This window comes from Xiphophorus hellerii, chromosome 24 (assembly GCF_003331165.1).
Source record: "Xiphophorus hellerii strain 12219 chromosome 24, Xiphophorus_hellerii-4.1, whole genome shotgun sequence".
NCBI lineage: Eukaryota > Metazoa > Chordata > Actinopteri > Cyprinodontiformes > Poeciliidae > Xiphophorus > Xiphophorus hellerii.
The window spans coordinates 8,030,615-8,043,284 of record NC_045695.1 but is presented as its reverse complement, the minus strand read 5'-3'; the positions used below and the strand labels follow the sequence as shown (position 1 = coordinate 8,043,284).

At 40.3% G+C, this 12,670-nt stretch overlaps 1 protein-coding gene across 3 annotated transcripts in view; it reads left to right on the top strand.

Moving 5' to 3' along the window:
* The window catches only part of pard3ba (par-3 family cell polarity regulator beta a), a 134,788-nt gene that overhangs the window by 75,339 nt on the left and 46,779 nt on the right, over window positions 1–12,670 (top strand). For all 3 annotated transcript variants that reach the window (XM_032556984.1, XM_032556983.1, XM_032556985.1), the window contains 2 exons: window positions 4,572–4,787; window positions 6,164–6,371. In XM_032556984.1, the coding sequence (XP_032412875.1) occupies window positions 4,572–4,787; window positions 6,164–6,371 (424 nt within the window). The remainder of the gene's footprint in view (window positions 1–4,571; window positions 4,788–6,163; window positions 6,372–12,670) is intronic.

The window sequence follows — 12,670 nt, the reverse complement described above, 5'->3', positions numbered from 1 at the left end:
CACTTCTTGGCTGGAGGATAATGTTCTTTCCTCATGATGCCCCCTGTTTTATGAAGCGCAATGTTTTTTTTGTGTGTATTTTGGTACCTCCTTTTAGGAGCTTATTTAGTACAGAGGATTTCTTAATGTCCTTTGTTGTACTTTAGAAATAAACCAGAATGTCCCTTTTTATATTCCTACCTAGACATCTTATTACAATCAGTTGGACCTGAGTGGTTCATGACTTCAGAGGAAGTTGTACCAGCATATATTGTTCTACAGGTGTGTCAGTCTCTTGTAAAAGAGGATATTTTTCTTGAACAAAGCAGCATGATGGTGTTGCATTAGTCCTTTCAGTCCCTCTCAGTGAAGAAAGACCCTGCGGCTACACTCTAGGCAAAGACTTCACTTCTGTCTGCTAATACAAGCATGACAGCATCCAACCTCCAGAGAAGTCACACCTATCACTATGTGATGCGTGCGAGTTGGGAATATGTTCAGGTGGACGTTCGCTTGTGTGGGTTTACAGACTGCGAGCTGAGTAGCTTTTTTACCTATTTTTATTATAGGTTGTTGCGATTGCTTTTATTGTGATATACTGTAAGGTTGTTTCAAAAGTTCTTCCAGAAAGCTAGCTGCTAATCCCAAGAGAACATCTAGTAGTGGAGACAATGTAATTGGGCATTCAACTAAAAATATTACGTACTGTATATTCTCACTGGCCACTTTATTAATCAGGATTGTTCAACTGCTGGAGAATCAGCTATTTTTTTTTACATTTAGGCAACTAAACGTGATGAAAGATGATGTTTAAACTGAGCTTCAGACTGCAAATGGTTGTTGGTGCAAGTTAGCCTGCACCAACACCTGGCTGGTTGTTGGTTCAGGCTAGTAATGTACTAGTAATGTGGTTGATGTCAAAGGTCAATGATGAACAAAAAGCAACAGCGGCTGAAATAATCACTTGTTACTCTGAACAAATGCAAATCACATGTAAAGCACTTGCTAAAGACCACACTTGCTGTCCTTCTTGTCAGCAAAGACTGGAAACATTTTTTTTAACTTTCAGATAGTTGCTATGATGTATAACTGTAGAAACAAGGTATTGTTTTTACAACACAAGTAGGTGATTAGCATCTTAAAAGTTTAAACAATACATAAAATACAACTCCAAATCCCAGAGTAGTTTAGTTGGAGACTTTATCGATGCAGAGAGAGAAAGAGGAAGGTGAAGGGCAACGCCCATCAGCCCGACTTCTTTTCTTGTTTTTTGGGGGGTTTTTTGGTTATGATTTGGCTGTTAAGTTGTTTGTCTGATATGTGCACCCGCTTGAACCGGCGGCAATCAGGCAGACGTGATGCGAACGGATCCGAGAGAGCATCTGCTGGCACGGCGGGCGGCGATATGTGATAAACGCCGATTTCACCCTCCATTGGATCGAGCTGGCGGTGATAGCCACCTCTCTCTCCTCTCGTCCCATCCGTCCTATTAAACCCTCATTATTCATTTACCTCCAGCCGCAGCCGCCTGACATGCATGGAATGAGTGCCGCGCAAACACGCTCCAGCGAAAGTGAATTGCTCTCATATTTCTTCTATTTCATCTAAGGCGGTCAAGGACACACACCACTATCTCATAGAAGCAGTGTTGTGAATATTTTGCCCCCCAACCCACTGACTTGGATGAAAATTCTCACATTTTGGTAATAAATACACACCCGCCCACATGCTCAGACACACACAGCTTCCCCTTATAGTGGCGCAGTGCACTGGCAAGGAGCTTAATTCTATCAGGCTGTGAGCTGGACAGCCGTAATTACATTTGTGACACAAATCCTGTCTCTCAAATTGAGCGTTTTATTCCTGAGCGCTCCCGCCTCTCTATTTATAACCCTTTATTCCCCATAAATCCCACTTCCTCTCAGAAAGTCAATTTGGGACTTAAAAGGCAGCAACGCTTCGCTTACTTTGCCTCCTTCTTTGACTCCATCGCCGCTTCAGTTTCACTTCCCCCCCCTTTTTTGGCTCGACTTCGAAGATTTAGAAGCATCTAAAACGACAAAAAAGGCTTTAAAAGTGAGTGCCATGATCCAAAGAAGTCTTTCCTATCGAAGAGAGCAAAAAAAGCTGCTCCCGTTCTGTACAGCTGAGATGAATTTGTTGCTTCTCTTTGTTGGAGGGGTTCCTTCTTACCCAGCTGTCCTTCAATTTCTGCCAGAGCATGAATGTCAGAATGCCTCTTTGACAGCAGCATCTTCTTCTTGACATTTATTTTCTTTTCTCTGTTATCTCCTTTCTTTGTATCCGGGTGACTCGTCTACCAGCTGAATCCGCCTTCATGGAGGCCACACCTGAGTTTAGTTATAGTGCAGTTCATTTCCCTCCGGTTACCTCTCAGTAAAGTAAAATGCAATCAAAAAGTTCATTTACTTCAGGGAAACTTAGAAAACTAGAATATTGCATGGAACAAAGAAAAGATATATATATATATATATATCTTGTGGCCTACACAACCATGACGCCCTCTGTAAGGAGGGTAAGCCCAAAAATGTACAAAGTGTGATGAAGTTCTATATTCGAGTGTATTAAAAGAAAGTTTAGTGGAAGGAAAATATGTAGTGGAAAAAAAAACTATAAGCGTGATAGGATTTTAAAGGAAATTAGTTTTTCTTTTACAACTAAATTGTGGAAATAAATTTAAATTTTGATGATATTCTAATTTATGGAGAGACATTTGAATTCTTTGGTTATGTTTCATTCCCACTTAATGCCTTTTCCTGTCAGGTCTGATTTTTTTTTTTTTCTTTTTTTACTTCATCATGAAAGAAACTTAAACTTAAATCAAGTTGAAATTCTTTTCTTTGTTTATTTTTTGCACAAATAAGCTCAATTATTGAGTTTATTACATCAAAACTTAGACCAAATAACGTGAATGAATGTTAAAATTAATCAGTTTAATGCAGAAGTTTGAATTTATTGGGGATTTTCTCTCATCCATACAGTTTTCTTAGTTATATAGATATATTGTTAATTTTTACTTTTAATTTCCACCTTTTTAATCCAAATTTAATCCACCTTTTTAATTTACAACAAATTTGTGATGTAAAGTTATCAAATATTCAGCTAGAATAAAGGCAGAAGGCTGCTGATGTAGCAAATATGTGTTTAGAAAAATAAAAAAAGGCATCCGTTTCTCATATTAAGTCCTTGATGATTCAAGAATTAAAAAACAATACTTTTACTCCACCTCATTAATATTCTACTTTGGTGCTGAACAGTTACTGCAAGATGAGAAAATCTAATTGCATAATATTATGTTGTGTTTTGGGCATGATTTCAAATATTGCAATAAGAGCATTTGGTCTTGATTATATTTGTGTCTGAAATATAGCCTTTAAACCATGAGTGTAACCTCAGCGTGTCTGAGAGATTAATTACACTTGGTATACTGAATTATTAAAGTACCCTTTTCCACTCCCGCTGAAATATATTCTCCACAGTTCTTATGGAAACTAAACTTTCTCCAAATTGAATTGTAGGCAGCATTCATTTTTAGAGGGTTTAATGCACATGCCCTTTAATTAAATAAGGAAATATAACTCTGGGAGATGTGTACAAATGTAATGTTTTGTAAGCAGTTGGCTAGATTTTGCTAAAAGCTTGTGATCCCAATAAGATTATTCCATCTCATTTTAGTCGAGGCTGCATTACTAATTCAGAGCAAAACTTCCTCCCCCATCCATCAGCCAGGCTTTTCTCCGTCTCTTCATTCAAGTCATCTTTTGCTTTAGTTGTGGGAATTGGGTAAAACATTAAAGGACATTGGCCTTGGGGGATTCCCGGTACCATTAAATGCTTCATTACAGCTTATTTATATCTGAATATTTACAATATCTTTATTTAAGTTCATCCAGAGTTATGGAGGGGATCATCATAATTGCATTAGCCCACTAAAAATTACATTTGCAGCCACCGAAATTTGAATATTTGCTTCCCTCTCAGAGCACTGCATGTGATTATACATCCATTTCAAGTCAAGTCAGGTTTATTTGTATGGTGTATTTCAGCAACAAGGCAGTTCAAAGTGCGTAAATTATGAAAACATAGAACCAAAACAAATATAACATTTAGCAATGCCTTCATGAAAACCATCAAGCAAATATACATCAAATATATTGATTAATGTTCCACTTATTACTGATCAAAAACAACTCCAAGCAGATGGGTATTTAACATTGATTTAAAGAAAATCAGTGTTTTGGCTGTTTTGTCGTTTTCTGGATGTTTGTTCCAGATTTGTGGTGCATAGAAGCTGAATTGAGAACTCACATTCTGGATCAATTGAAGCCGTCTGACTTTTTTTTCTTTTTGACTAAAGATAACCACATGGATAAATCTTTCTTGATGTTGTTGGGACATCAGTCCATTAATCCTAGAAATGATGATGGTGATGGAAAACTGACTTTGTAACTGTCTTTATGTGTCCTTGTTGTAAACATGCAGCAAAAGGAGTTTTGCTTCTTTCAATCAGTAGATGGTAGATTTGGGAAGTGTTCATGAAAGTAAGCATTGTTGTCTGTTTTGTTTCGAAGAGTCCCATTTTGGAGGAGCGCTGGGTCCCACCCTCGGCCTGGTGAAGTCCAGTTCCTTGGAGAGTCTCCAGACGGCCGTGTCCGAGGCACAGCAGAGCCAAAGGCAGGCTCAGGTCCCGTTCCACCGGCCGCGGCCGCACGTTGTCCGGGGTCGAGCGTGCAACCAGAGCTTCCGCATCGCTATCGACAAATCCTACGACGGACCCTCTGAAGACGGTAATAAAAACTGTACGGTAATAAGAGCTGCTCAGAAAGATTCTGCTGCTACAACAAAAACTTCTTTCTTTTTTTTTTTTTGAGACATTGTATCTACTTTAAATTACCAACCATGCTCTGATGCTCATCCCTGAAGCTTTTTAACACACTGGCACTCGAAGAGCCAGAGGCCTGCCAAGAGAGGACACACTCCTTAGCCTAAGTACCTTAATGAAATGCTACATGATTTTATCCACTCAGCAATTTAGAAAAGAGTGACTTTATATCTTAGAGGACCGTTTTTTTTAATGCTTCACCACCTCGCCGTGTAGACACCTGATCTTGGTGTAATTTTGTTCAGTGATTCAAATGGAGCACTTTTAAACTGACTGGAAATATTCAGTTCAGATCTATCATTAGTTGCCGACCTGAGCAAATCTCACAAAACCTTGTTTCTGATGCTTTAAATCATGCATATCCATAGTAAATGTGTGTAAAAACCCTTTGAAACCATTGTATTCCAGTAGCATTATCTCACCATGAAAAAAAAAAAAGTTTGAATCTTTAACTTGATTACTTTTCCGAAGTGCGGAATAAGAAATTAACACCTGTGGCAATTATTGGTACACTTGCTCTCAATTTTACAACCCTCTTTTTTGCCAGTAGGAGAGCAATTAATCTCCTTTAACATTTCTCTGTACTTAGTGGTTAGCATGGGATGTTTTTCCCACAAGTTCATCTTTCCAGACACACCTGGAGTGATTTTTAGTCGAAATGATCAATCATGTTCTCAAACTGTGCGGCTCCAGTCGCGGTCCCAGTACAATTTAGAACCTCCACGTTTTCACATTTGAGATGGTAAGGAAGAAAAAGCTTCTTCCTGGCATGTTATGAAGACTTAGTAGAAGAGTAGAAGCTCCGAAATACTAATTAAGTTTAAATGAAATAAATTCTTCCTTAACTTTTATTTTAATGGAACTGTTATCGGTACTAATTGTGCCGCCATTGGATTTTTTTGTTTGTTTGTTTGTAGGCAAGTAGCTTCATTACTGTAGAAAATTCCTGACTTATGAACGTTTAAAAATATCCACTTTATCAGAATTCTATGTTCTCTTTTCTTTCCCATTTTGAGGAATGGCTTATTGAAGCAATCCTGCATCACATCATATTTTTACCCAAGGGAAACAGGAAGTAGTGGATTACTTATTTTAAATTACTAGATTATTAATTACTCATGACTTAAAAAATGTACATAACCACTGAAATATGTACAATAATGGTTTTATGCGATAAAAAGGTGCATTTATTTTAAGAATAGCAACAGATTTCCATTCACTCATGACTAAAATTACAACTATTGTACCAGATTCACCTCCCTGTCTGTTTGCTGCTCTCAGATGACGACGTGTCGGACGATAGCTCTGGCCACGAGACGCCCGCCAGCACCTCCTCCCGTCAGGACCTGAACGCAGACGACGGGGGGAAGAAGAAGAAGAAAACCAAGGGGAAAAGGAAGGAGAAGAAGAACAAGCTAAAGAAGAAAACAGAGGACTCGGTGGATGAGCCAGAGAAGAAGACCAAGAAGAAAGGATTTAACCTCCTAAGGTAGGAAATCCTTGAAATGTATATCGAAGGAGTTCCATGTTGTTTGTGTACTTTCTCCTTGGTTAACTTTCAGCAAATTACCCCACTGAACACAGAAGGATTATGGGATACTGGGTGATTGGATATGAACACAAGCTCCTCAGTAATAGAGAGGATCCATTATTAAGTCACAGTGAGACAGTGCCAACCCCAAAATGCTCGTCACCCCTTTATCAACCTGTCCCCATCCTGATTTGTGGTGATCCAATCCTCCAGCCGCAGCCCTTATCTATTGGCAGTGACACGCTGCGGTCAGTGTATCACCACACTTCTAACACTCGGGATTCAATTAGGCCGTGACGAGAGATAGCGCGGCCTGAGCGTCGGACTACAGATGGCTGATAAGAATCCAATCGGCCACAGTGTCAGGGTTCGGTAATGGAGGAGCTGTTTGCCCGTCGAGGCCGGGAATGGGAACAGGAAGGGCAACATGAAGGACTCGCAGGAGTCTGGCCTTACCTGATATTTTATCTGTTTTTTGTTTGTTTGTTTTTTTGCCGTCTGAAATAGTTCATCTTTTAACAAACCTTCTGTCGTTTATCTGCGGCAGAAACAGACAAATATATGGAAGGTGACGCTGTTAGCAGGAACAGATGGTGTTTGGTTGGAAATCCCTGAATACATACCGCAATGTTTGTGGCGTACATTCACGTTTATCAATGAAAATGCATCAGTTGAGTTGAGTTTATCACAACAGCCTGAATGGTGAAGCCCAGACTGCTTCTCTAACTCAACGACAGGCAGAGTGTGGTATTAGCTTCCAGCTTCCCCTCTCTCTGCCTGGCCTTTATCTCACCAACTAGATTGTTATTGAACTAGAAATATGACTTAATTAGCCAGAGCATTACTCTGTGCAATCTGATTGCTGCTCTCAAATGGTTTCTTACTCCAATTGCAGCATTAGGGAAAGGGCAAATTATGCACATATGACCTCAATTTACCTCAGCAATGAAAGTGTGTGGAGCGCCAGCTTGCTCTGCAAACGCTGGAAGTCGGCCCTGTCCTTTCAGCTGCTGCAAATATTTAGTTTAGCCGCTCAATTATTTGAGGAGCGAGTTGCAAACGGCTGGGTGTGAGGTGACCTTTGGAAGTTTCTTATTTTTGTAGCAGTTTCTTCAATTGTTTTTCGTCGTTTCACGTGATTTCACCTGCTTGCATAATCAAAGTGTCCGAATGCAGGTAAAGGGAACGGAGGAAGATGCGTTGTGATGGCTGATGGCTTTACAAAGTCAAACGTCTTTTACATCCGTCGTGTTCAATCGGACTGACTCGTCGCAATCATCTAGCTGTTGCTGGGAGATGAATGAGGCTGAACAGAGGGAGCTTTCATCTGGATTTTTTTTTTGGTCGTACATCACAAAAGGCTGGGAAGGAGCATGAGTGACAGAATTATCTGATGTTGAAATTATATGTTAATGGTGTCACATATTTCACAGAGTCAGCTAATACTAATGGGTCCTGCAAAAGTCTCAATGTTTTCATGGCAGGATCAAAAACTTTGTGTTTTGTAAGGATTTTATGTTGTAGATCAACACAAATTGGAGAGTAGAATGAAAATAAGTCTGAATGTTTGGCTTTTATTAAATTTTGATTAAATTAAACAACTACTTTTTTTGTCTCTTTAGAATATTAATCACAAATACTATAAATCATAAATTTTAAATACTAAAAATCAGAATAAATCCAGCATCATAAAGATAGAAGAACACAGAGACGGGTCAGAGTATATGGTACATCTGCGATCAGAAAAGCAGCCAAGACACCTATAGTAACTCTGGAGGAGCTGCAGAGATCCACAGCTCGGGTGGGTTGTCATAAAAACTCAATTGTAACCATGTGGAAGAAAAAAATATATATGCTTAACATAAATATTTTAAACATATATGTTAAAATATATGTATAGAGATAGTTAATTTAAAACTATCTCTGAACACAAGATTCTCATTGCAACATTATGGCACCATTATGCTGTGGGAATGAGTGTTGAATCCTGGCAGAAAAACTGTTTAGAGGCGGCAAAAGACTTCTTGCACTTCTTATTTATGCCTTATTTTGTGTTGGTCCTCCAGATAAAATCCCTGTAAATAATTTTCTGGTTTGGAAACTTTTCAGGAGGTGTGAGCAGTTTTGCGAGGCACGTTTTGATCTTTTTTCTTCATGGCAGAGACGGCATCATATCTGCCTTCTCCACTTCCTCATCTCAAAGCTCGTCTCCCTGATTCCCAAACAAGCCGAGATAAACGGCAGCGCCCTTAAGACTCGGGGACCGGCCGCTCGTCTTGTCTGCATTCAACAGACGGAGTCAGAGTCTTTGCCTAGAATGCCGCCTCGGGCCGTGCCGCCGCCGCCGAAGCTCTGACTGCCCTTCTGTTTTCTCTCAACCTCACTGTGGGAAAAAACTGGCTGACCGGGTCATCCACTGAAAAATAGAAATTTATGGTACTTCCATCTGCTTCTCTGGACAAAGTGGGATTTCTCTGTCTCAAGGAAGTTAATCATGGTGTTAACTCTAGCATGTTATGATGTTCTTCTAACAGAATGTGAAGGATGCCATCAAATGCGTTTTGTTCCCAACTGACAGTCAGCGATGTTTTCCACAGTTTGCTGTGCTTACACATCGCTGGGTGTTTGTCCCTGCGGAGACGCTGACATGTCCCGCATCCCGTCACTCAATCTGTCCCACGGAGGATCATTGTAGCGCCGTCGTTATCACCACCCCTTAACCAGTTTACGGGACATGAAAGCTTAGCGTCCTGATATGGTGTTTACAAATCCACATACAGCGTTGCGTATATCTCCTCTACCCTTCACCCTCCTCCTCCTCTTCCTGCTGCTCCCCGTTTGCCGCGCTGCAGAAATCCGACAGGGAAGCAAGCCAATTAGCGCCATCCGTTCCGCTCTCATCCTATCGCTTAGTTGCAGAAAGTGCAGGGTTGAAAGGTTGTCACTGGTGGGCCATGCGGTGCAGAACTAAAGTCTCGACGTCAAATAAGAGAGTTCCACTGTTGGATGATTTCTGATGGATTACTGCTGTTATTGTGAACTCATTTTCTCTCTCGGAGCTCTTGGCTTTTCAGTGCTAACTTCATGACGACTCTCCTCCCTTTGACTCCTTAAAATGTCTGGCTTTTCATCTTCCATCACCTTGTTCTTCATGTTGTATGTTCACAGGCACTCCTTTATTACTCCATGTGTTTCTTTTCTACAATAATTAGGCAGCATGAAGGAGGAATCCATGGCTAAATGTTATTTTAGTGCTGCAGGGGTGAAAACTCTCTTCCCGAGGAGCCTTGGTGCTTGGTGATATAGCTTACAAGTGTCAGAAAAGGTTTTATAAAAGTGACTTTTATTTCAGTCATTCCTTTAGAGTTGAACAAGAGAAAAAAGGAATTTTTTAAAGAAATTAGAGTGCTCATAAAAATACTACTGAATTCTCCAAATATTAAGACTTACACAATTAACACCTCTCCAAAACTTCTATACTTTGCTTTTATGCATGAACTTTAGAGAACAGAGTTCATCTTTCAGGTTCTTAAGCAGCTGCAGATCATCTCCACCAAAATATTTGTCTATGCTGTCTTTTTCTGAAATGCTGTTAACTTTACTTCCCTTTATCCGATGGAACAAGACACACACCTTTTGCAAAACCTTTGAATGAACCGTGGTTGTCACCTGTGTCGGTAGGCATACCAAAATCCCTCTGACATGTTTGTGAGAAAGTATTAACGGTGACTTTAAGCTCTAATGGGGGCAAAATCAGGGAGGCAGTGTCTAATCCTGCAGCTGGTTAAGACTCTGCAGGTGGATTTCTTCCAGTCAACATTTCATCCGACATTTAAGGACTCCTAGCTGTGCTGATATGAAGTGGAGGCTTCAACGGGAGCTTTACTAATGTAGGTGTTGTGTAAAATATGCACAAGGTTATATATGCAGATGCATCCCACAGGGCACATCTATCTGTTGAGCATCACTGTTCATCTCTGTATTCTAAATAATGCATGCAAGACACAATGGCTCACTAATCATGGCTGCCTTAAATACATATTCTTTAAGCTTCAAGTGGAGGCTTAGGGTAAATAGTCTTCCTGCTGGGAAGAATATCTGAAATACAAGCATCAACCGTGAATATCTCACAAATGGTTGCAATCAAATCTTTATTTCAGTTGGGTTTAGATGTGAATGTTAGGATATATTGTGCATAAGGTTACACAAGCAATTTATTTAACCTAGTTTGTCTGTGAGATGCAATGTGAGTTAAGAAAAACATAAGGTTTGACTGAGTTTGGACAAAGATTTGCGTATCAGTTGCATTTTGAGATTAATGATTAAAACACCGACTTTGCAGTCGTGAAGGACAGAGTTTAAGATCACAATTTTGAAGCCGCCTGAGTTCAAAATAATCATCATGTCTCAAAACATAAAACCCCTGCAGAAAAAGTTTTTTTTTCTGCTCAACACCTACAAAATGCAAATTTTATCTTGCATAATAACCAAGAGTGCAACAAATGACGCACCATATCAATCTGCATCACCCAGATGTCGCTTTGTTGCTCAGGCAGCTCAGTTTTGTTGTGACTGTGGCTCATACACACACCGCTACACTGTCTCATGTGTCCTGACAACAGTATTAATGTTCTCGTTGCTCCAGAAAAACCTCCGTTGTAGTCTTGATTGTGTAATTAGCCGCCATATTATCTTTATGGCAGAACAGAGATGTTCACAGCTCCCCCGCCCCCAAGTCAAGTTTCAAATCTCTCAACAAATCCATGACATCCAGACCGATCTCTGTAGGTTTCTGTCACACAGAGTAATTATTCTGTTTTATTTAGTTGGCAACCTTAGAGAAATGTTTAGCTATTTTTCAATTTTTTTATATATATATTTTTGCCAAATATTTGTTCAACAACTGTCAAAATCATGTTATAGGATCAGAAATTGAGGTTTTTTAAGATCCTGTGTACAAACAAAACAATCTGGATTGGTGACTAATCCAGAATGCAGACACAGCTTTTCCTTTGGTTAATAACTGTCTCTGTTATTCCAAGCCCTCAAGGTTGTCGTAGTTTATGGCAGTAAATTCCCCAACTCTTTCACCCTGCCTCAAAATTGCTGCATAATGTTGAAAAACTGTTATCAGCGAGGCGTGAATCATCCTTCATAGCGGAATAAAATGGCCACCGTTTCCTTTTGCTCGCCATAATTCAGATTTGTGCAGACTTTTTCTTCCTGCAAGACTCCCAATGCCTTAAATATAAAAAGCTGCCAAGTATTTATTTATTTTTAAGCCGTGGATGAAAATGAGCTTTTACGCAGCAGAAGCAGCTTCCTGCGCACACCATTGAGGCACAATTCTAATTTACAACTTTGCTGCGGCGGCGCACAGACACAGCCGCTATCACTGTCAGCAGCCGCCGGAAAACAAATTAACTTTTTTTTTTTTCTTTTCCCACCCCTCCTTTCTCCGTTCAACGCGTTGGGCAGCTTTCCTGAAATGATGTGCAGGTTTATTGCCGCTGATGTGACCTGTCAGTCAAAAATCAGAACGACGGGGGAATTGACGGTGAAGATGATGAGGAAATCCTCATGCATATATATCAGCTGATAAAGGGGGCAGTCACAACAACCCTCTACTCTCTGTTGCTTGAGCTTCTCTACACAAATCCTCTTCCCATAGGAAGCTTTTATGTATTATTTTTTTCTGTTTTAATAGTCATTTCTTCCTTCTTGATACCTGTAGGAGGTTTAGAGGCCGTACGTTTTCTTTAAATTACCCGTTTGTCAGTCGAGCAAACTTGCAGCATTGCTCTGAGGAACATGATACCCTTATCTGTACTGTGAGTTATTGCCCTTACTGTAATTATCAAATGAGACAGTGAGACGAGGGCCTTCCATTTGCGGTGATCAGTTTTACGATCCATCACCTCCCTGTCGAGGAGTCGTGACATTTGAGTCGACCCCGAGGGACAGACCGTTCGAAGCGCAGACACATCCGTAACGGCTGGACGGCTTTCCGAGGCCAGCTGCACATCACTCACCGGCCAATAAACAGGATTCATGTGGCCACAGGAAACAGTCTCAACCAATTAGCATGTGGCCGTACCTACCACCAGGACATGTTCACTCATTGCAAAAAGAGGCGCCAGGAAGTGATTACACCTCTGGTATTGGTTCCGTCGCAACCAGCTGTCTTCTAGCCATTTGTGATGGATGGACTTCCTCTCTAATTTTATGTCCGCTAATGACGGACACATGCAAGAACA